The sequence below is a fragment of the Suncus etruscus genome, chromosome 9 (assembly GCF_024139225.1).
Source record: "Suncus etruscus isolate mSunEtr1 chromosome 9, mSunEtr1.pri.cur, whole genome shotgun sequence".
Taxonomy (NCBI): Eukaryota; Metazoa; Chordata; class Mammalia; order Eulipotyphla; family Soricidae; genus Suncus; species Suncus etruscus.
Window position 1 is genome coordinate 115,794,945 of NC_064856.1, and position 21,562 is coordinate 115,816,506.

Consider the following 21,562-nt stretch of genomic DNA (forward strand, 5'->3'; position numbering starts at 1 on the left):
TCCTGCTGTGGGTCGTGACTCAAGGACACTCAATGTCTGCAGCACCTCAGGAACAGAGAGGCTGTGGTGGGGTATTCCTAGCAGCCAGGGCTCTCCACACTCCCTACTCCTCCAGGGAAGAACATGGGCCTGGGGAGAGCACAGTGTGCTGAGCGCAAGATTCCTATGTGGGAGTCCAGGATTCCATAGAGGCACTTCATGCTCCCAGCACTGTTGAGTAGCCTTGAGTACCACCGTGAGTGGCCCCCACAGTAAACTAGAGAGTGATTGTTCGTGGCTCCACCTGATATTCCAGGTGTTTGGTTTTGGGGGACCACAAATGGCAGTGCTAACAGCTAGCGCCAGTGCAGTGTGGGTGTACCCAAGGCCAGCGACGAACCTGCACCTGGATGCAAAGCAGCTGCTCTAGTCCCTTGAGCCTTGAGTTTACCATCGTCACTTTTCACCTCTCACTTCCCGGACCCGTTGCTTGGTGCAGTTCTCTCAAAGTGGAAACCCTCCAGAGAGGGTCAAGCCCTGTCATTAGAGGTGGCAGAGCAGATGTCAGGTTCTCTCCCCAGGCCAACCACCCTTTCTGCCAAGCAACCCATGACAGAGGGGACAGCTGCTGCCACCTCCCAAGTTAGGATGCAGAACCCAACTAGAACTCAGAGCTGTGTCCAACTGTAAGATGATACCAAGCAAGCAACCCCAAAGGTATTCCCCATCTCCCATCTTCCTCTTTCCCGTAAATCTCTTTCGATATGTAAAAGCCCACCTGGACTACTGAACCTTCCCCCTGCTGGTACTGGGAATTGGTTTGAATAAAGGGCAATTCTAGCTTGGGGCTGAGGCAGAGAGCATGAGGCAAAGGCCACAGACACCTTGCTCATCCTTTCCTGACTGGCTTGGTATTTTCTTCGCTGCTACCCTGCTGCAGAGGGATTTAAAATATGGTGTTTGGGTGATCTCACAACTCGTGGAATTTTTATTTTACATCCAACCACCATGCAGAGGTTGGGGGCACCCAAAGTAGTTGTACCTCTCCGCTAAGCCAGAACAGCCGCTTCTGTAGCAAGTGACCTCCAACACAGCAGGAGGGCCTGGCTGGAGGTGTGTGGACAATCCTGAGATGTTCTCAGGGAGGGATTTCCCTGAGTCCTGCAGGCTCAGGCCTACCACTTCGTGTGTCAGCTCCAGGAAAGGGGCCCTTGTAAATGCCTGGAGGCAGGTTCCCAGAGCCTTCAGCAAGGATGAGGGCAAATGGTCAAGTTCAGAGGACTCTCGTGAACAAACATGTTCAAGGGCTTGTTCATCAGCTCTTGAGAGTGGTGAGACAAGTGAAGACTGACACTCGAGTCAACTCTCAAGTGTCTCTGATTTCAGTACAAACCAACTTTCCCAAGATCATCCGCTAGAAGCAGCAAAGATCTCAGCTTGATGCTCTGTTCGAGGCCAATAGGGTTCATTAAGCGCTGGGGCTCACATCAAAAGGAATGCCTGGTCTCAAGGGGCATGACTCAGCTTTAAAGAATGGTTTGGTCAGGCAAAAAGCGGGGAAACTAGTGAAGTTTAAGTTCCTGAAGCATGTGTCGAGAGTCCCTGAGGGGTGTTGAGGGGTGTGTGTACATGCCTTTACTCCTTAAAGAGGGAGTCGAGTGGCCAATGTCAACCTCTTGCATGCTCTCTTCAGGGCACAGGTCTGAAGTTCAAAGAAACAGAACAACAAAACAAACTAGCAAAGATGTTTATTACCAGAACATTCTGAAGCCACTGGAAAAGGTGCATCTGTTAAACACAACCTTGGAGGTGGTACTCCCCAGACTTTGGGTCTTCCTGAGGAGCCCTCCTCACCAGGCCTCCAGGCTGGAGGAGACACCCATGAAGGAAGGTCCCCTATGACCAGGCCCCCCAGTTTGTATATCAAGGACAGTCTCTCTCTAAACAGAACCCCAACCCTCACCCTTCATGCAGTAATGCACACCATCCACCTCTCAGCAACCAGGTTCCCCAGTCACAAGCCCCAAACAGTCTGGGGAAGGAAGGGCACTAGGTGAGGATGTCGTGGGCCTGGTGTTCCACCAACATCTCCATGCTCTTCACGTCGGTGCACCAGAACTCCAGGCGGTCCTTCATGCCTTTGATCTGAGTGCAAACCGGGGTGACACAAGTGTTAAGGCAGCTGGGAATCCATTCTCAAGTCCAGCTAATTCTTTGGGGAGGGTGGGGTGTGTGAAATGGATTATCCTAGTCAATTCTTATCACAAGGACATTTAAAAAGAGAAAATAGGCAAGAATAGAGGAAATCCACAGGATTAAATTTCCAGCAAATATGAACAAGATGGATTTGCGCTCAAATCCCAGAAGCAGGAACATATTTGCGCAGAGTACCAATTTTAGGATTAAAAGGCATCGTCAGCACAACTGGTTTTGTTGTCATAAGCTTTTAAATGCAGGGTTCAAATCCTCAGCTTGTATTAATTAGGTTTCTGAAAAATTCTCAGTTATACAGCAGTAATTCATCTCTGAAATTTCTCAACTACTACTATTTTCTTCCTAAATGGCTTCCCTCCAAACGAAATGAAGGCATGACAGACACAACCAAAAACACCCCGAGAGGTGACCCAGGGAGTTCAACCCCATCACTCACCTGCTGCAAATCCAAGACTCGGGGCTGCACCCAGGTCATGTGAACCCGCTTATCCACCTCATCAATGCTGCCTTTCACCAGCCCCACCGAGAGCGCCTTCATCACCAGCAACTCCACCTATACACAGAGGGGTCATGTCAACCGTTTCTCTTGTAGTACTACAGACTAGGGAGCAGCGCACACAGGAGGCCCGGTTCCTCTGCAGCTCTGCTGCTGTGATCCTCGAGTCCAAGAACTGTACCTCGTTCACAGTGATCTTAGCACTTTTGGCAATTTCTTCAAAGGTGAGCTGTCTGTGATTGGCAGGTCGTGTGAAAGTCATCTGAAAAAAAAAAAAAGCCATTAATTTTGAAATATTAAGTGATTAGATAATCCAGCTGATTGATATGGATATTTCTGTTAATATTTGTTCTGAAATTATATTCCTTTTTTTTGTCTGTTTGTTTTTGGGTCACACCCGGCAGTGCTCAGGGGTTATTCTTGGCTCTATGCTCAGAAGTTATCTCCTAGCAGGCTTGGGGGACCATATGGGATGGCAGGGTATGAACCCGGATCTGTCTTGGGTTGGCTGTGTGCATGGCACACACCCTCCCACTTGCTCTCACTCTGGCCCTGTACTGAAATTTTTTCAAAGTGGCTTTCTACTTTATACAGGAATTGAACAGTATAATATTAGAAAGATTGATTGGCTAGTAGGACATAATTACCTGCTCCCACACTTCAGAGTTAAATATCAGAGGGGGAATTGGAGAGAGCAGTAGTAGCAGCAGTTAAGGCATTTCCTTTGCACGCAGCTGAGCGGGAGTCACCTCCAAGCACAGTACCAGGAATACGCCATGAGCACCACTGGGTGTGACACCCCCAAAACAAATAGAAAAATAAAAGCTCAGAATTTTATAAAAAGATTATCTGTTAAGCAAACACAGACTATGGAGCATGGTTTCCATATTCCACTAAATAAAGTGGAACAATGAAATTAGTCATCGGTTCCCTGAAAAGGTCCTTGTGGCTGACGTGTCAATACTAAACCTGAAGCCACAGAAACTTAAGGTTCATTTCATAAAGTTTAAACATAAAATTCCTCCAGGACAAGAGAAGCATTCGGGGAAAGGATGAGAGCAATGAAATGAAGTTTGATGTTTGCTCAGATGATCAGCTGAGGAGACACTGTGTCAGCTGAGTCTCCAAACACAAGATTTAAATCGACAATGAAGACATGGAAGGTGCTGGAGAGCGGGTGGGAGACAGCACTGAGAGGCAGAAAACCCAGGGCACCCAGAGTTTATCTCACAATGCACTTTCAGGATACTTGCTTACCTCCATGAGGCACAATAACTGAATTTTCCTCAGAAGCTGGTTCTCATTGGCTGCTAAATCAGGCTATAAAATAAAAGAAGTCTGTTAACCACCTGGGCTTTGAAATTTGTCTTCTTAGAGTAGAATGAACAGAAGTATATCAGGGGAAATAGGAATGCAGCCCAGAAATAGAGCACATGCCTTGGATATGTGTGGTCCTGAGTTGAATCCCAAGCACTGTGTAGTTCCCCAAATACCACCAGCTCTGTTCCTGTTATTCATCAGGTGTGTACTGCTGGGTTAGGCACAGCCAGAGTTGACCCCTGGGCACCCTGAACCCTGTTAAGTGTGATTACTATTGAAAAAAGAGAGAGAGAGAGAAAGGTACTATAGCTATAGAATAGGTAGGGTATTGCTTTGTACTCAGCTGACCTGGATTGGATCCTCAAAAACCCATATATATGATCCCCGCAAATGGCCATGAGTGATCCTGAGCACTGCTGAGTATGAGACCCCCAAGAGAAAAATAATTACAATTTTTTTTTTTTGGTTTTTGGGTCACACCCGGCAGCGCTCAGGGGTTCCTCCTGGCTCTATGCTCAGAAATCGCTCCTGACAGGCTCAGGGGACCATATGGGATGCCGGGATTCGAACCACCATCCTTCTGCATGCAAGGCAACCACCTTACCTCCATGCTATCTCTCCGGCTCCAATTTTTTAATTTAATTTTTAAATAAAAAGAAACTAGCCAGTCCAATGTTTCCTACTGTTGATCATTAAAGCTCCCTGATAGCTTCAGGTTATTTTTACCTCACTGTCTCAGACACTCATCAATAGAGTACCCACTGTAGGGCCCTTGTCCAAGATACAACACTCATGAGTAGAGTATCTACTGTAAGGATATTTTCCAAAACACAGGAGGATTGTCTCAACAACGACCTTCTGGGGCCGGAGCCCAGATTGAGGAATTTCAAAGATTCTTTGAGTTTTTGGGTTACACCTGGCAGTGCTCAGGGAACCCTATGGGAGGCCAGGGACTGAACTTTGATTGCCAGCCTGCAAGGAAAGCATCCTGCTGGCCATACTATCACTTGGGCCGCTCAAGAAGATTCTTGACATGCGAAGGCACAGAAAGGGCCCAACTTATGCCAAGCAGGTGTAGGGGCAAGCCTGCTCAGTCAACACAGTCCTAAATCCCAAGGACTTGTTTGAAACTGAAAAAGAGCTTATGGATTTACAGTGAATTTACTGTTATGAAACCCAAATGCACCCTGTTTGCCTGTATCATCTTTCAGGGAGTAGGTAGATCCAAATGTTATTTGCTCAACATAGAACCAAGGAGTAGATTACGAGATTCAAACATTGAGTAACAAATACCATGACCCAGGTGGCCTGACAGGGTCATTTTCTGCTACAGGTACTAAACATGTCAGTTCCTACAAAGGCTCACTTCCAGGCCAGAACAATACTATAGTGGGGAGGGCGCTTGACTTGCAAGTGGCCCACATGGACTCACTCCCTGAAGTCCTTTACAGTCCCAAGTCCACCAGGAGTAAACCCTGAGTATCACCAGGTGTGGCTTCAATATCAAAACCCCAAAACATGGGGCCGGGTAGGTGGCGCTGGAGGTAAGGTGTCTGCCTTGCAAGCGCTAGCCAAGGAAGGACCGCGGTTCGATCCCCCGGCGTCCCATATGGTTCCCCCAAGCCAGGGGCGATTTCTGAGCACATAGCCAGGAGTAACCCCTGAGCATCAAACGGGTGTGGCCCAAAAACCAAAAAAAAAAAAAAAAAAAAAAACCCCAAAACAGGGCCCGGAGAGATAGCACAGCGGCGTTTGCCTTGCAAGCAGCTGATCCAGGACCAAAGGTGGTTGGTTCGAATCCCGGTGTCCCATATCGTCCCCCGTGCCTGCCAGGAGCTATTTCTGAGCAGACAGCCAGGAGTAACCCCTGAGCACCGCCGGGTGTGGCCCAAAAAAACAAAACAAAACAACAACAACAAAAAAAACACAAAACAACTCTCTTCCTGAAACAACTCTCACACCCCTCCAAGGGCCCTCGTTGTCTGACAGAAACGCATGCTCCAGGGGTCTGTAGGGTCCAATAGCCATTCTCTATTGACACATTTCCCATTTACAACATCAGAACACAAATCAGGCTGGCTAGATCTGTTTTCTAACGCTTCATTCTTTTTGTTGTGTCTGAGCCACACCCACGGGTGTTCAGGACTTACTTCTGGCCCTGTGCTCAGAAATCACGCCCGGTGGGAACATGCAGGATGCTGGGATTGAACCCAAGCCAGCCACATTTCCCAGTGCACTATCCACTGTACTATCGCTCCAGCTCCCTCATTAAGTCCTTTGATGTGTGAATTCTACAAGTTTATCTTTAATTTTGAGAATAACTAGATACCAGAAAAGAACCCCCAAAATGTAAGAAAACCACAATCTCTGTTACTATTATATATCTTAGTCATATCTACGGTCTTCCAGTACTCTTGATACTCTTGGCTAACTTCTACAGTCACACAGAGCATAATTTCTTACAGCAGCCTTTTAAGACAGTCCACGAGCGCAGCGCGGATGAAACTCTGGCATCTTGCTCTGCATTTGGTGCAATGAACACCACTACGGAACCTGTTTTACTCACAACCAGCCCCTAACTGCCTACTATGAGAACAAGACTCTCTCCTCCACACACTCGTACTCTTTGCAGTCAGATGTGTGGGACGGGGGACACACACACACAGACGTGTGCACATGAGTCTTTTCACCACTAATCACACTACAACGTGAAAAACACACACCACACACACGCGTCTTTTCACACTAACTACACTACAACGTGGAAAACACACACACACACACGTCCTTGCACTGACTAACCTGCTGGCCCCAGGCAGTCTTCAGAGTCTGGAACCTCTCCACGTTGCCACTGTTGAAGGCGTACAGGGTGTCGATCAGCCACTGTCGGTCAGTGCCCCTCAGCGATTCCAGGACAGGATGCATCAGCTGCAAGGAGAGAAATGGTTAGCGGATAAAATATCAGTTTCCCCACATCAGCAACTGGTGCCCGGGTCCACTTACGAGTTCTCCAAAGTTAAAAACGCCCTCGCCAAGCAGTCCTGCCAGTCCCAGTGTGAAAGCTCTCTCCTGTTGCTCAGACACTACAGCAACAATACATTATTGGTTACATTCCAGTCATGAAAATCAGTTCTTTTGGTTTTAATCACTTCACATAAAAAAGTAATGAGGGCTTCAGACACAGTATACGGGCTACGGCATTTGCTTTGCATGCGAGGGACCCCAAATTGGTCCCCTTCGCACTGTTGGGAATGCCCAAGCACAGAGCTGAGGGTAGCCTCTGAGCCCCAACAGGTGTGGCCCAACACACCCAGCTCAAACCCTAATATAATCAAGTTTTGGACTGGAGGGCAGGGAACCAGCTCCCTGAGCTAATGTGTTCACTGGAGGCAGCCAGTGTTTCATCTCCAGCCTCTCATGGTCCCGAGCATGATTAGAACCACCCCAAGCACAGCTGGGTGAGGTGGAAGAGGAGGAGAACAGATCGATTTACTTATGAGTATCCACATCTATGGGTTTTGCTGGGTACCTACCCATCCCCCATCCATGTTCTTGAGTTCCTTTATTTTTAGGCCATACCTAAAAATGCTGCGTAGGAATTACGGGGTCCTGGGTAGTTTTAAACCAGGGGTTCCTACAAGCCACACAAGCACTCCAATCCTGTGTCCTCGTCCCTGGTACTGCACTAACAGTTGTTTTGGGTTTGATTTTGTCTTTGGGCCACATACCCAGCTGTGCACAGGAGTAACTCCTGGCTCTGCACTCAGGAACCACTTCTGGCAGGCTTGGGGGACCATATAAAATGCTGGAGACTGAACCCGGGTCAGCCATGTGCAAGGCAAATGCCCTACCTACTGTGCTACTGCTCCAACCCTGCACTAACATTTTTAAGAGCCTTAATGGCCCCAAACGCCTTATTTCCATCCAAGAAAAGCAGGTCTGAAGCAAGGGTCTCCGCAAGAAATAATCCAAACAAAGCTGAGAGTGAAGCAATAGTGGCCAAGTAGAAATCTGTCTTGTCAAGCCGAGAGTGAGCTGCCTACCAGGCTGCAGCTTTTATGGAGTACAGATCACCCTTGGGTAGGGGAGTAAGAACAGAAGGTCTATCCTACGTCAGTCCCACTCAGGTTTACTTGATACATATTAAGTAGGAAGATCTGTTTTGGGTAAAAACCAAGTTGTAAATAAACAGATACAAAAAAAACAGGAATTATCTTTTTGGGTGAAACCAAATTGTAAACCAACGATAGTGTAATATTCTATGAGCATCACCTAAAATAGAGGTTCTCAAATTTAGATGGCCTGCCATATAAATTTTCTTTTCTAAAATAAAATCATTTAGTTCCCCACCTGGAGATCCACCCCTTTTAAACAAAGAGTCAGCGACTATATCTAAAACAATTACCACCTGCCCAAAATGTTCCAGAGTCCCCAAGAGGTATCACCGACTTTGGGAAACACTGACCTAACACAGGTTCAAGTAAGCTAAGACTTTTCTCTGTAGGCACATCTGGTGATGCTAAGGGGCTACTCATGGCTGAGCTCAGGAATTACGCCTGGCAGTTCACTGAGGACCTATGAGATGCTGCGGATCAAACCTGGGCTGGGAACCTGGTCTGGCTGTGTATGCACCCTGCCTGCTGTACTCTCTTCAGCTCCAGTATACTAAAATTTTTCATCTAAATTCTTGTTTGTGGAGTCGGAGTGGCAGTGCACGAGGTAGGGTGTTTGCTTTACACACGCTAACCTAGGACGGACAGCAGTTCGATCCTCTAGCATCCTATATGGTCCCCCAAGCCAGGGGCGATTACTGAGCGCATAGCCAGAAGTAACCCCTGAGTGTCACCTGGTGTGGCCAAAAAAAACAGAAAAAAAAAATTCTTGCTTGTTACACTGGCCCCTGCCCTTCCAGTTTGGGGGCCACACCTGGCAGTGCTCAGGGCTCACTTCTTGCTCTGTACTCGGAATCACTCCTGTGGTGCTTGGGAACATATGGGGCGCTGGGGATGGAACTTGGGTTAATGCATGGAAGCCAAGCACCCTTCATATCTCTCTAGTCCCAGTAAAGACACTCCTTACAAAGACTTGATTTAGGTCTGTTTCTTAAACTGCAAACCCATATGGGGTGACAAAACCCAAAATTTTAATCTTGAAAAGAATTTGACTTATTATCAGTAAGTGTTTGACTTGCACTTTATATTCCTTATTTTATATTCCTATATGCTTGAGTATCACCTAAATATTTCAGGCAAAAGGGGATTTTAAGTCAAAAAAGTTCAAGGCTGGACTTGTTTGACAATTAAGTCACGGAGAAAGGACAATAAAAGGGTTATAAAGAGCCAACTCATTTTCTTCTGAATTAAATCCTGAAGATCAATATAAGCAGACTAAAGCATTAACAACCTTTCCTCTCTTTCAAATGACTTTCTGCAGAAAAGAAGGATGACTCCATCTGAGTAGTTTCTGACACCTACTGCCTTCAGCACCTCTCAATGGGTGGGGAAGAATATCTCCATGCGACCGCAACTTTTTTGCTGGGTGAGGGCACACCTGGTGGTACTCAAGAGTTACTCCTGGTGGTCAGAGAGATAGTGGTAGGGCATTTGCTTTGCATGTAGCTAACCAGGGAGGGACCAGGTTCGATTTCCGTCATCCCATAGGGTCCACCAGCCTGCCAGGGGCAATTTCTGAGTCCACAACCAGGAGCGCCACTAGGTATGGCTAAAAATCAATCAATCAATCAAGTTAAAAAAAATAAAATGAAAAAAAGTTATTCCTGGGAGCAATAGCACAACATAGGGGATTTGCCTTGCATGCTGCTTACCCGGGACTGACACAGGTTTGATCTCCAGTATCCTTATGGTTCCCCGAGTCTGCCAGGAGCAATTTCTAATTGCAGAGCCAGGAGTAACCCAAGTGCCATCACCAGATGTGGCCCCAAAACAAAAACAAAATAAAAAAGAGTTACTCCTGGCTCTGCTTAGAAATTACTTACTCCTGGCAGGCTGGGGGAATGACTGGGATCGAACCCGGGCTGACCACGTGCAAGGCAGACACACTTCCTGCTATGCTATCGCTTCAGCCTTCACAAGCTGGGAACTTTAATAGCCCCATTACCTGGCAGATCCTTGATGTCGACACAACCCAAAAACCGGAGAGCATCTTTATAGTAGGATGCGTGGTTCCCAATGGTCTGATAATATTTGCTAGAGAGATCATAGAAGCGGCTGTGAACGGACGTCACCCCGGGCAGATTGCTGAGCATTTCTTCGACATCTTCGATTGTTTCCTATACGTGGGTTTTGAAAAGGGGTATGACAAGATGATTACACAAGACACAAGGGCAAACTGGCTGAAAATACAATTACAGTTCGTTCAAAACACATAAAAAAGACAAGCTACAGATCAGGACAAGACAGAGCACATGAAACCCTAAAGGGACAATTAAGAGGTATAATGACTCCTACAAATCAACACAGAAAAACAAAGAATCACTAACAGGGAACATATGGAAATGGAGATAAGAACAGGGAGGATAAGCCCCTCATCAGTTGCATTCAACTCCCCTAGTAATTTCTTTTCTTTTTTTTCTTTTTTTGGAGCCTCACCTGGCAGTGTTTAGGGGTTACTTCTATACTCAAAAATTGCTCGACAGGCTTGGGGGACCATATGGGATGTCAGGGATGGAACCTGAGTCTGTCCTAGGTAGACTGCATACAAGGCAATCGCCCTGTCGCTGTGCTGTCGCTCTGGTCCTCTCTGGTAATTTCTAATTATGCCATAGTCTGTGGGAGCATGTGCCACCTTAGAAAACATCCTACTTGGGGCCAGAGCGGTGGTGCAGGTGGTAGGGTGTTTGCCTTGCAGACGCTAACCTAGGACAGACCTCAGTTCAATCCCCCTGTGAACCATATGGTCCTCCAAGCCAAGGGCAATTTCTGAGCACCTAGCCAGAGGTATCCTAGTGTCACTGTGTGTGGCCCAAAAACAATAAAAAAAAAAAAAAAAAGAAAAGAAAAGAAAAAAGAAAAATCCTACAACATATAGAAAAAGTGACTTCTCTTACTCTCAAGTGTGTATCCTAGAGAGATTCTGTCCTTTTACACAAGGAACCAGGCACAGAAATGCTATCATTGTAATTTAAAAAATCTTAAATCTGGGGCCAGAGCGGTGGCGCTAGAGGTAAGGCTGCCTTGCAAGAGCTAGTCTAGGACGGACCTTGGTTTGATCCCCCAGCGTCCCATATGGTCTCCTAAGCCAGGAGCAATTTCTGAGCACATAGCCAGGAATAACCCCTGAGCATCAACAGGTGTGGCCCCCAAACAAAAAAATCTTAAATCTATTTTATAGGAAATTGAATCCTTTATACTTATATAGCACATATATTTGCTCAGTGAAATACCACATAACAATAAAAACTAAGTTGGTTTGGGGCCAGGGAAATGGCTTCTAGGCTGGAGCACGGGCTTTGTATGAAGGAGTCCTAGGTTCAATCCGCAGCATCTAAGCTTCCCAGTGCACTGCCAGGAAAAGCCCCAAGCACTGCCAGGTGTGGACCCCCAAACGAAAACTTGGCTATACTTCTGAACATGTGGATTTACAAACACTCCATTAAGACAATCAGTTAAAACAACACCACATGTCAATCAGAGTTCCATATGTACCCATGGAGTGAAGTGTAGAAATACACGAGTAACATCAACATGAGTGAGAGGTCTGCTGGAGGGGAAGATGTGGTCTGGAGGGACAAGCAGCTCCCACTGTGCTACTTTGCTCCTCGTCTGGCTGCTCTGTGTAGGTGCTGTTACAAAATTCTCAGCGTATTTACTACAAATGCTTCAATATTTCTAAAAGAGACACAGCTTAACACGCATCTGGGCTACGGCTGGAATGCAGTGAGAAACATCCCACGCAGGGCCAAAGAGTTCAGAGGAACCAAGGCACCTGGCATGTACACAGCTAATCCTGGTCTGATCCCTGGCACTGCATGGCATGAGAGGGGTGCCAGGAGCAACTCATGAACAGTCCGGAGTCGCCTCTAAGCACCGATGGGTGTGTACCAACGCCCCCACCCCAGTCCCAAAGAAGCAATAAACAGTACTGTATTTTTTAAAGGACCTTCTTTTGGCATCCGAGTGATAGCACAGTGGTAGGGCATTTGCCTTGTACACTGCTGACACAGTACAAACCCGAGTTCGATCCCAGGCATCCCATACGGTCCCCTGAGCCTACCAGGAGCCATTTCTGAGTGCAGAGCTAGGAATAACCCGAGTGCCACTGGGTGTGGTTCAAAACCTTAAAAAAAAAAGGGGGGGGGCCCCGAAGAGATAGCACAGCAGCGTTTGCAGCCGATCCAGGACCTAAGGTGGTTGGTTCGAATCCCGGTGTCCCGTATGGTCCCCTGTGCCTGCCAGGAGCTATTTCTGAGCAGACAGCCAGGAGGAACCCCTGAGCACCGCCGGGTGTGGCCCAAAAAACAAAACAAAACAAAACAAAAAAAAAAGAGGGGGCCAGAGCAATAGCACAAGCACAGCGGTGGGCCGTTTGCCTTGCATGCAGCCAACAAAGGATGGATACTGGTTCAAATCCCGGCATCCCATGCCAGGAGCGACTTCTGAGCGCTGACAGGTGTGACCCAAAAATCAAAAGAAAAAGGAAAAGAGAACCTTTCTTTAAGGACTAGGATGTGGTTCCAGTGGAAGAAGAGCATATCAAGTCCTAGGATCTCATGATAACCTGCTACCCCTATCCCAAGAAAGTTCTTGGGATTCTTTGTTTGTCAGCTCAAGTTCTTGCTTTCTTTTTGTTTTTATACCACACCCAGCAATGCTCAGGGGTCACTCCTGATAGAGCGTGTGCGACCATATGGAATGTCAGGGATGGAACCTGGGGTGACTACGTGCTAAGCAAACACCCTATCTGCTGTGTCATCTCTCCAGCCCAAATTCTTGCTTTAGAACAAGAAAACTAGCCTCCAACATTTTCCTTCATTTGTCGGTTACCAAACCTTGTAAAAGTAATCATAAGGAGAGGCTGTAGAGGTACACGGGGGCTGTAACGTTTGCCTTGTAGTGGTTGACCTGGTTTTAGCCCAGACATCCCATACGGTCTGACAGCACTGCCAAGAGTGATTCCTGAGATCAAAGGGAGGAGTAAGCCCTGAGCTTAAGAAGCTGACTTTACTTAAATGTGAACTGATCGTGTAAGTGGGTCTACCACTATCCACCCTTATATTTGTTTCCAAAATTACACTAGAATGAAACTGCACATGGCTAAAGGAGACAGGAACTTCCTACAGGAATCAGGAGGTGGAAAGAGGAAGGTGGAGCATTATATGACTTTGGACAGTAGTTGACTAGACAAGAAGATACAGACTCCTTGATGAATGGAAACACTAGTCTCCAAGGGAGCGCTCTTTTGTAAGGGCAAAGAGTCTTCCTATCAGCAACCCACTCTTCGGTAAGGCTGAATCTCTTTTTTTTTTAAACTTTATTTATTGATTGATTGATTGTTGGGCCATGCCAGCAGTGCTCAGGGGTTACTCCTGGCTCTGCATTCAGAAATCACCCCTGGCAGGCTGGGTGTTGGGAATCGAACTGGGTACCTACAAGGTCAGCCACATGTGAGGCAAACACCCTACCACTGTGCTATCTATCACTCCAGCCCCTCTCTTTCTACACGCACACACACACACACATGCACACACACACACACAAAGGTAAAGCAAAGCAGTGATATATTAATAAAGAAAAAGTCCAAAAAAAAAATAGGGGCCAGGAAGGTGGCACTAGAGGTAAGGTGTCTGCCTTGCAAGTGCTAGCCAAGGAAGGGACTGCGGTTTGATCCCCCGGTTCGATCCCCCGGCGTCCCATATGGTCCCCCCAAGCCTGGGGCGATTTCTGAGCACATAGCCAGGAGTAACCCCTGAGCGTCAAACGGGTGTGGCCCAAAAACAAAACAAAAAAAAAAAGTACAGGAAAGGAGAGATAGTATGACAGATAGAGTGCAGAGCCAGGAGTTAGCTCTGAGCATCAAGATGTATGGCTCGTGCTCGCTTCGGCAGCACATATACTAAAATTGGAACGATACAGAGAAGATTAGCATGGCCCCTGCGCAAGGATGACATGCAGATTCGTGAAGCGGTCCATATTAAAAAAAAAAATGTGGGGGCCGGGCAGTGGCGCTGGAGGTAAGGTGCCTGCCTTGCCTGTGCTAGCCTTGGATGAACCACGGTTCGATCCCCCGGCGTCCCATATGGTCCCCCAAGCCAGGAGTGACTTCTGAGCATATAGCCAGGAGTAACCCCTGAGCATCACCGGGTGTGGCCCAAAAACCAAAAAAAAAAAAAAAAAAAAAAAATGTATGGCTCAAAGCCCGGAAATTAAAAAAGTATTTCCCCTCTTTTTTGGGTCCTATCTGACTATGCTCAGGAACTTTGTGATGCCAGAGAGTGAACTCTAGGATCCCACATAAAACACACTTGTTAGCTTTATACTCTTTTCCAGTACAGTTCCAAACAACTTGTAAGTTAAAAACAAAATAAATGTGCTCTATGGCAATCTTACCTTTGTGACCTGCAGGTCCCCAATGTTTAATTTCAGTGCTCCTATTGCAGTTTTACACAGGATCACGGCCTCGTCGCTACTTTTCACCTGAAGACAGAGAGCACTTCAGAAATGTGGGCTCAGAGAAACAAAGTATGGGCTTCTATGCACTGGACTTACATGACCAAAGACACTGGTCTCTGGAGCTGTGGGCAGTGAGCACAGGCACAAACTCTAAGTCACACATGCTCTCAAAGGGTTGGCTCCAATGTGTGCTTGGGAGGTAAACAAAATGTCTGGCTCAAGCTCCACATTTACCTTCTCACGTGTCTTTTCCAGAAAAGTTAGAGCCACGTTAGGATCTGGAAAAGAGAACAAGATCAGAAGAACCACCAACACGGTGCCATTACAGGCTGGTATCTACTACTGGCTACACCACAAAAAAAAAAAAAAAAAAAAAAAAAAAAAAAGAGTGAGAAATGAAGTCAGAAGTCAGAGTCTGGCATTGTCCACCATGCAACTTATACCTCAAGATATTTTAATTGCATCCTAGGGATATACCCTAGGACAGTGATGGCTAACCTTTTTGAGCCCGAGTGCCCAAACTGCCGCACTATGCCTGGTCCTCCCAATGGCCAGTCTGGCCCTGTTGCCAGGTGAGCTGCAAAGCAGACACTGGCACACTTGCCTCCCACCACAACACAGATCTTAATTGCGGACCCTTTCCAGCGTGCCAGCTGCAAGCCCTTCGCATGCCACCACTGGCACACGTGCCATAGGTTCACCATCAAGGCCCTAGGAACACAAAAATCCCTTCCTGGGCTGGAGAGATAGCATGGAGGTAAGTCATTTGCCTTTCATGCAAGTCAGTGGTTCGAATCCTGGCGTCCCATATGGTCCCCTGAGCCTGCCAGGAGCAATTTCTGAGCGTAGAGCCAGGAGTAACCCCTGAGCGCCGCCGGGTGTGGCCCAAAAATCAAACAAACAAACAAAAAAAAATCCCTTCCTCACACCTGTATTCATTGCTGTGCTATTTACAATAGCCAGACTCTGGAAACAATCAAGATGCCCTTCAACAGACAAATGGCAAAAAAAAACTGTGGTACATATACACAATAAAATATTATGCAGCTGTCAGGAGAGATGAAGTCATGAAATTTTCCTATACATGGACTCTATTATGGTGAGTGAAATAAGCCAGAGGGAGAGAGATAGATGCAGAATAGTCTTACTCATCTATGAGTTTTAAGAAAACTAAAAGACATTTTTGCAATAATCCTCAGAGACAAAGAGAGGTGGGCTGGAAGGTCCAGATCATGACATGAAGCTCACCACTAAGAGTGGTAATTGCAGTTAGAGAAATAACTACACTGAGAACAATGAATGAGGGAAGTGGAAAGCCTGTCTGTACAGGCAGGGGTGGAGTGAGGAGGAGGGAGATTTGGGACACTGGTGGTGGGAACGTTGCACCAGTAAAGGGGGGTGTTCTTTACATGACTGAAACCCAACTACAATCATATTTGTAAACAAGGTGTTTAAAGATATTAACAAAAAAAGTGGAAAAAAGTGTATGTTAAGATTTCAAGCAATTATTTCAATTTCAGTATATATAAAAATGTTCTTGAGGCCAGAGAGCATGGAGGTAAGGCGTTTGCCTTTCATGCAGAAGGTCATTGGTTCAAATCCCGGCACCCCATATGGTCCCCCATGCCTGCCAGGAGCAATTTCTGAACATGGAGCCAGGAGTAACCCGAGCGCAGCCGGGTGTGATCCAAAAAAGAATGTTCTTGCTTTTGATATGCCTATCTTGAGATAAAAGTTTCCAACGCCAAATTGCAATATTTATTAATACAATATTTTTAAAAAATAAATTTTATGTTGCAAAAAAAAAGATATTTTAATTACCATTGGGATCAACTTTTCAAGAAACCAAGTGAGACTCACCAGTCATCTGTCGAACTACATGAAGAATAATTTCTACCAGCGACAACGGATTCACCCTGAAAAAAAAACCCCATCAGATTCTGAGTGTCAAAAAGAGACAATATATTCATTTTCCAATTTAAAAGATTAGAGTTTTACCTATGTTCAAATTCACTGATGAAGTTTTCATAAAGCTGAGGAAACAAAACATGGAAACAACTTTAGGATGTACTTCACTGAACAAAATTAAAATGTTTAATAATAATATCCAGTGACTATAAACGGGAGAGACAGCATGGAGGTAGGGCGTTTGTCTTGCATGCGGAAGGACGGTGGGTTGAATCCTGGCATCCCATATGGTCCCCAGAGCCTGACAGGAGCGATTTCTGAGCGTAGAGCCAGGAGTAACCCGAGTGCTGTCGGGTTGATCCAAAAAAAACAAACAAACAAAGGAAAAGACAGCTTTATTGGGACTGAAGCAGTGGCTCAAGTGATAAGGTGTCTGCCTTGCACTAGCTAGCCTAGGACAGATTAGGATTCGATCACCCAGCTTCCTATCTGGTCTTCAAGCCAGGAGCGATTTCTGAGCACATAGCCATAAGTAACCCCTGAGCATCACCAGGTGTGGCCAACAAACAAAAACAAAACAAAACAAAAGGACAGCTTTATCATTTTAACACATAGCACAGAAGATAGATTCTACTAAAATGTAAAGAGTGTGTTTTCCTTTGAGTGGTTAAAAGTCAAACGGGTGGGTATAAATCAAAAGAATATCTCAGAAGTCCAGAGACAGGCTAATGAAGTAATATGATAGCTCTGTTTTGAGTACAAAGAAATGTGTCCTGGCAAATTATTCAAGTTCCTATATATAATTTTGAACTGTTAATGCAGGGATAGCTTAAATTAATTTGAAATCCAAATAAATAAGCTATCAGTTTTCTTTTCATATTTTTAGGCCATATCCCGTGGTGATCAAGACTTATTCCTGGCAGCGTTTGGCTGAATGTATGCAGTACTGGAGTTCGACCCTGGGTCAACAGTGTGCAAGGCTGTAATTTCTTCAGCTCCTTCACAAAAGACCTTTAGGAGGAAGCTATCTTGTTCCAGAGCAATGGACAATGGACAGGACATTTGCCTTACACACGTCTACACAGTTTCAAAATTTGGCATCCCATATGGCCCTCCCAGCATGGCAGGAGCAACCCGAGCACTGCCCAATGTTCCCCCACCAACCCTCTCAACCACAAACTATCTGAACAAGCTAGTATGTGTGTGTTTCTAGGGATCTGAGAAAGACAGAAAGTATATTTTAAAAATTGCTGTTGACAAAATTCTTAAAACTGCTCTATTACATGAGCACTATGGTTTTATGCCAGATTCCCTTTCCAGGCCTTCCCAACCCCAAGTGAAGCACAAAAGGTATGTCTTCCATACTAGCCAAGAAAAGGCATCATGGCTAGTAAACAGGATTGGGGGTGAGGCAAGACTATGCAAGCAGTTATGATGCTTTTTTTGGGGGGAGGGTCACACCTGGTGGCACTCAGAAGTTGCTCCTGGCAGGTTCGGAAGACCATATGGGATACTGGGATTCAAACTGGGGTCTGGCCTGTGATGGTCATGTGCAAGGCAAACTCCTTATCGTGTGCTATTGCTCCGGCCCAGTTATGATGCTCTTATGGCGATCCTCTTCTATAATCCACCCTGTCCTCTGATTGAAAACTCAGTATCTGAATGTTTTTGAAGTCTGAATAAGAAGATAGGACTGCCTTTTTTTGTGTGTGTGCCTTTTTTCCCAGTGGCATTCAATGCTTGGGGTACCATGTGAAACCCATTTCCTTCATGCAAAGCATGTGCTCCAGCCTACTGAGCTACCTTGTGGGCACTGTAAGACAGTTTTTTACAAGGGATCTTAATTATTTCGTGTTGCGGCAGCATTCAGCTTATTCCCAGGGATCACTCTTAGAGGGGTTTGGGAGACCGTATAGGGTACCAGGGAATGAACCTGGGTCAGCTTCATGCAAGGCAAACACCCACTATCTCTCTGGTCCCTTCTGTTTTAGAAGACAGAATGTCTGTGTTTGTATCTTCCTCTGCCACATAATAGCTGTCATCTAAAGCAACTTAGCCTTAATATCTGTTTCTGCACCAAAATATAGAATAATAGTACTATTTAAATCCCAAAATGGCATAAAAAATTAATGCATTCAGCACAGTACCTGAAATAAAGTGTTTTTATGGCATTATTATCATTATTATACAGTTTACTTGTTTTGTTTTTTTTGGGGGGGTCACATCCAGCAGCACTGGGTTACTCCTGGCTCCTGAAATTGCTCCTGGCAGGCTCGGGGGACCATATAGGATGCCGGGATTCAAACCACTATCCATCCATCCAGGGTTGACTGTGTGAAAGGCAAACTCCGTACTGCTGGACTATCTCTCCAGCCCCAGTTCATCTATTTTTTTGCCATTTTTTTTGCACACAGATAGGCATACACTCTACAATAAGTCGTATTCCCAGCCTTCACCCATCATTTCAAAAAGTCCTGTGCACATTTACATAATCTGATCTTGTATGACAAGCCATTTACCTTAATGAGGCCATCTCCTTGAGCAAAGCACGGGTCCTGCACAAAGTCAAGCACTTGAAGCGTCAGTTGATGCCACAACCTGGAAATTTTAAGTCTCATAAGTATGAAGGAGAGACACCTTCGGCCCTCATGGTCCTATCCAATACTAACAAATTTTTACTGTGTAAAGAAAACGAAACTGTAATAAATGTGAGCTTTCCACCACGTTCTATTACTTTTTTTGTTGTTGTTGTGGTTTTTGGGTCACACCCAGCAGTGCTCAGGGGTTATTCCTGGCTCCAAGCTCAGAAATTGCTCCTGGCAGGCACGGGGGGGGGGGGGGGGGGAGAGGGAGACCATATGGGACACCGGGATTCGAACCGATGACCTCCTGCATGAAAGACAAACGCCTTACCTCCATGCTCTCTCTCTGGCCCCCATGTTCTATTACTTAATTGATTATGCTACCTTGTGATCACTCAAGACTCAAATCTTCTCTGCTATAAAAGGGGAACATCTTTCTAGGCTATCTCAAAGCATTACCATGAAGTTAGACTGGAACAAAGATTTGGGAATTACATATCTACACGGATATTCCAGCTTGGATTCCTGACTCTTCTTTTTTTTGTTTTTGGGCCACACCCGGTGATGCTCAGGGGTTAGTTACTCCTAGCTATGAGCTCAGAAATCACTCCTGGCTCGGGGGACTAAACCCAGGTCAGTCCTGGGTTAGCCACGTGCAAGGCAAATGCCCTGCCGCAGTGCCATCGCTCTGGCCTCAAGGATTCCTGACTGTTCTTACTAAGTATCTCAAGAAAGGTTTAATAAAGAAAAAAGAAAGAAAGAAAGAAAAGAAAGGTTTGCCCAAGTTGAGCTTCCATTTTCTCATCTATGAATGGAATGAAGGAGGGTTCAGTGAATCAATAAATACATCAACCCACCTGCATCAAAACAGAAAAAGAAAAGGCGTAACACATCTCCTAACAAAAGTTAGGTCTGGGGAATGGAAATACTTCGAAAAATACCGAATACCGAACACGACTCTCCGAAACTAAAAGCCGTTTTAGGAAGCATCCTCAAAACGTGCTGTAAGCCATGGGGCTTAGCAAGAAGCAACCTGAGGGAATGCACGGAGTGACTAGGCCGGAATTCGGAGACCAGAAAAACTGCAGCTGGAGGAAGAAGCGGCCGTGCCTGCAGAGGGTCCCCCATGCCTGTCAGGGACAAGTTGGGTGCAGAGGGTGCGAGTTGCAGGCTACGTAAGAAAGAAATAAAGAAAGAGCGCAAAACTCGGGCCGGAGAGACAGCACCGCGGTAGGGAGGGCAAGTGCCCTGCATGCATGCAGCCGATGCTGGAGGGACCCAGTTCGACGGTCCCCCTGCCTGTCAGGGGCAAGTTGGGTGCAGAGGGTGCGAGTTGCAGGCTACGTAAGAAAGAAATAAAGAAAGAGCGCAAAACTCGGGCCGGAGAGACAGCACCGCGGTAGGGAGGGCAAGTGCCCTGCATGCATGCAGCCGATGCTGGAGGGACCCAGTTCGACGGTCCCCCTGCCTGTCAGGGGCAAGTTGGGTGCAGAGGGTGCGAGTTGCAGGCTACGTAAGAAAGAAATAAAGAAAGAGCGCAAAACTCGGGCCGGAGAGACAGCACCGCGGTAGGGAGGGCAAGTGCCCTGCATGCATGCAGCCGATGCTGGAGGGACCCAGTTCGACGGTCCCCCTGCCTGTCAGGGGCAAGTTGGGTGCAGAGGGTGCGAGTTGCAGGCTACGTAAGAAAGAAATAAAGAAAGAGCGCAAAACTCGGGCCGGAGAGACAGCACCGCGGTAGGGAGGGCAAGTGCCCTGCATGCATGCAGCCGATGCTGGAGGGACCCAGTTCGACGGTCCCCCTGCCTGTCAGGGGCAAGTTGGGTGCAGAGGGTGCGAGTTGCAGGCTACGTAAGAAAGAAATAAAGAAAGAGCGCAAAACTCGGGCCGGAGAGACAGCACCGCGGTAGGGAGGGCAAGTGCCCTGCATGCATGCAGCCGATGCTGGAGGGACCCAGTTCGACGGTCCCCCTGCCTGTCAGGGGCAAGTTGAGTGCAGAGCAGGACGAACCCTCGAGCACCAGAGGGCGTGGCCCAATAGCCAATCGACCAATCAATCAATCGTGCTTTTTAGAAACAGGAAGCAAGCCCGGAACGCCGGGCCCGACGACGGGCCGGCCGCAGTCCCGAGGGGCCCCGGGCGCACCCACGCGGCCTGCGAGCCCGCCCGGCCCCTCCGGCCCGCTCACTTCTTGGTGTAGAGCTCCTCCAGGCGGTGCCACACGGCGGCCTGGCCGGGCCCGGAGCTCTGGCTCTGCTGCAGGAAGCCGGGGACGTCCTTCATGGCGGCGGCGGGGCCGCGGCGGGGCGGCGGGGACCGGGCAGCGACGGGCCGGGGCAGCAGCCGAGCAGCCGGCCGGAAATGCGCACTCACTTCCGGCGGGCGCCGCGCGGGGCATGCCGGGAGCGCCCCGGGGCCCGCCCCCGGTCGTCAG

The 21,562-nt window shown here is 47.1% G+C and overlaps 1 protein-coding gene and 1 non-coding gene across 2 annotated transcripts; one reads left to right on the forward strand and one right to left on the reverse strand.

The window, feature by feature from the left end:
* Positions 1-1,710: 1,710 nt before the first annotated feature.
* Positions 1,711-21,451, reverse strand: PSMD13 (proteasome 26S subunit, non-ATPase 13). Its single transcript, XM_049781154.1, has 13 exons — positions 21,317-21,451; positions 19,065-19,143; positions 16,636-16,670; positions 16,498-16,553; positions 14,872-14,915; positions 14,575-14,661; positions 10,127-10,298; positions 7,013-7,092; positions 6,812-6,937; positions 3,947-4,009; positions 2,871-2,951; positions 2,630-2,746; positions 1,711-2,124 (listed from the first exon to the last, which is right to left on the reverse strand). Exons 1-13 carry the CDS (start codon positions 21,409-21,411, stop codon positions 2,029-2,031), a joined length of 1,131 nt encoding a protein of 376 aa, XP_049637111.1. The 5' UTR covers positions 21,412-21,451; the 3' UTR covers positions 1,711-2,028.
* Positions 14,057-14,163, forward strand: LOC126019726 (U6 spliceosomal RNA). The gene has a single exon (XR_007499352.1). It is a non-coding gene; the product is annotated as a U6 spliceosomal RNA (small nuclear RNA).
* Positions 21,452-21,562: the final 111 nt, after the last annotated feature.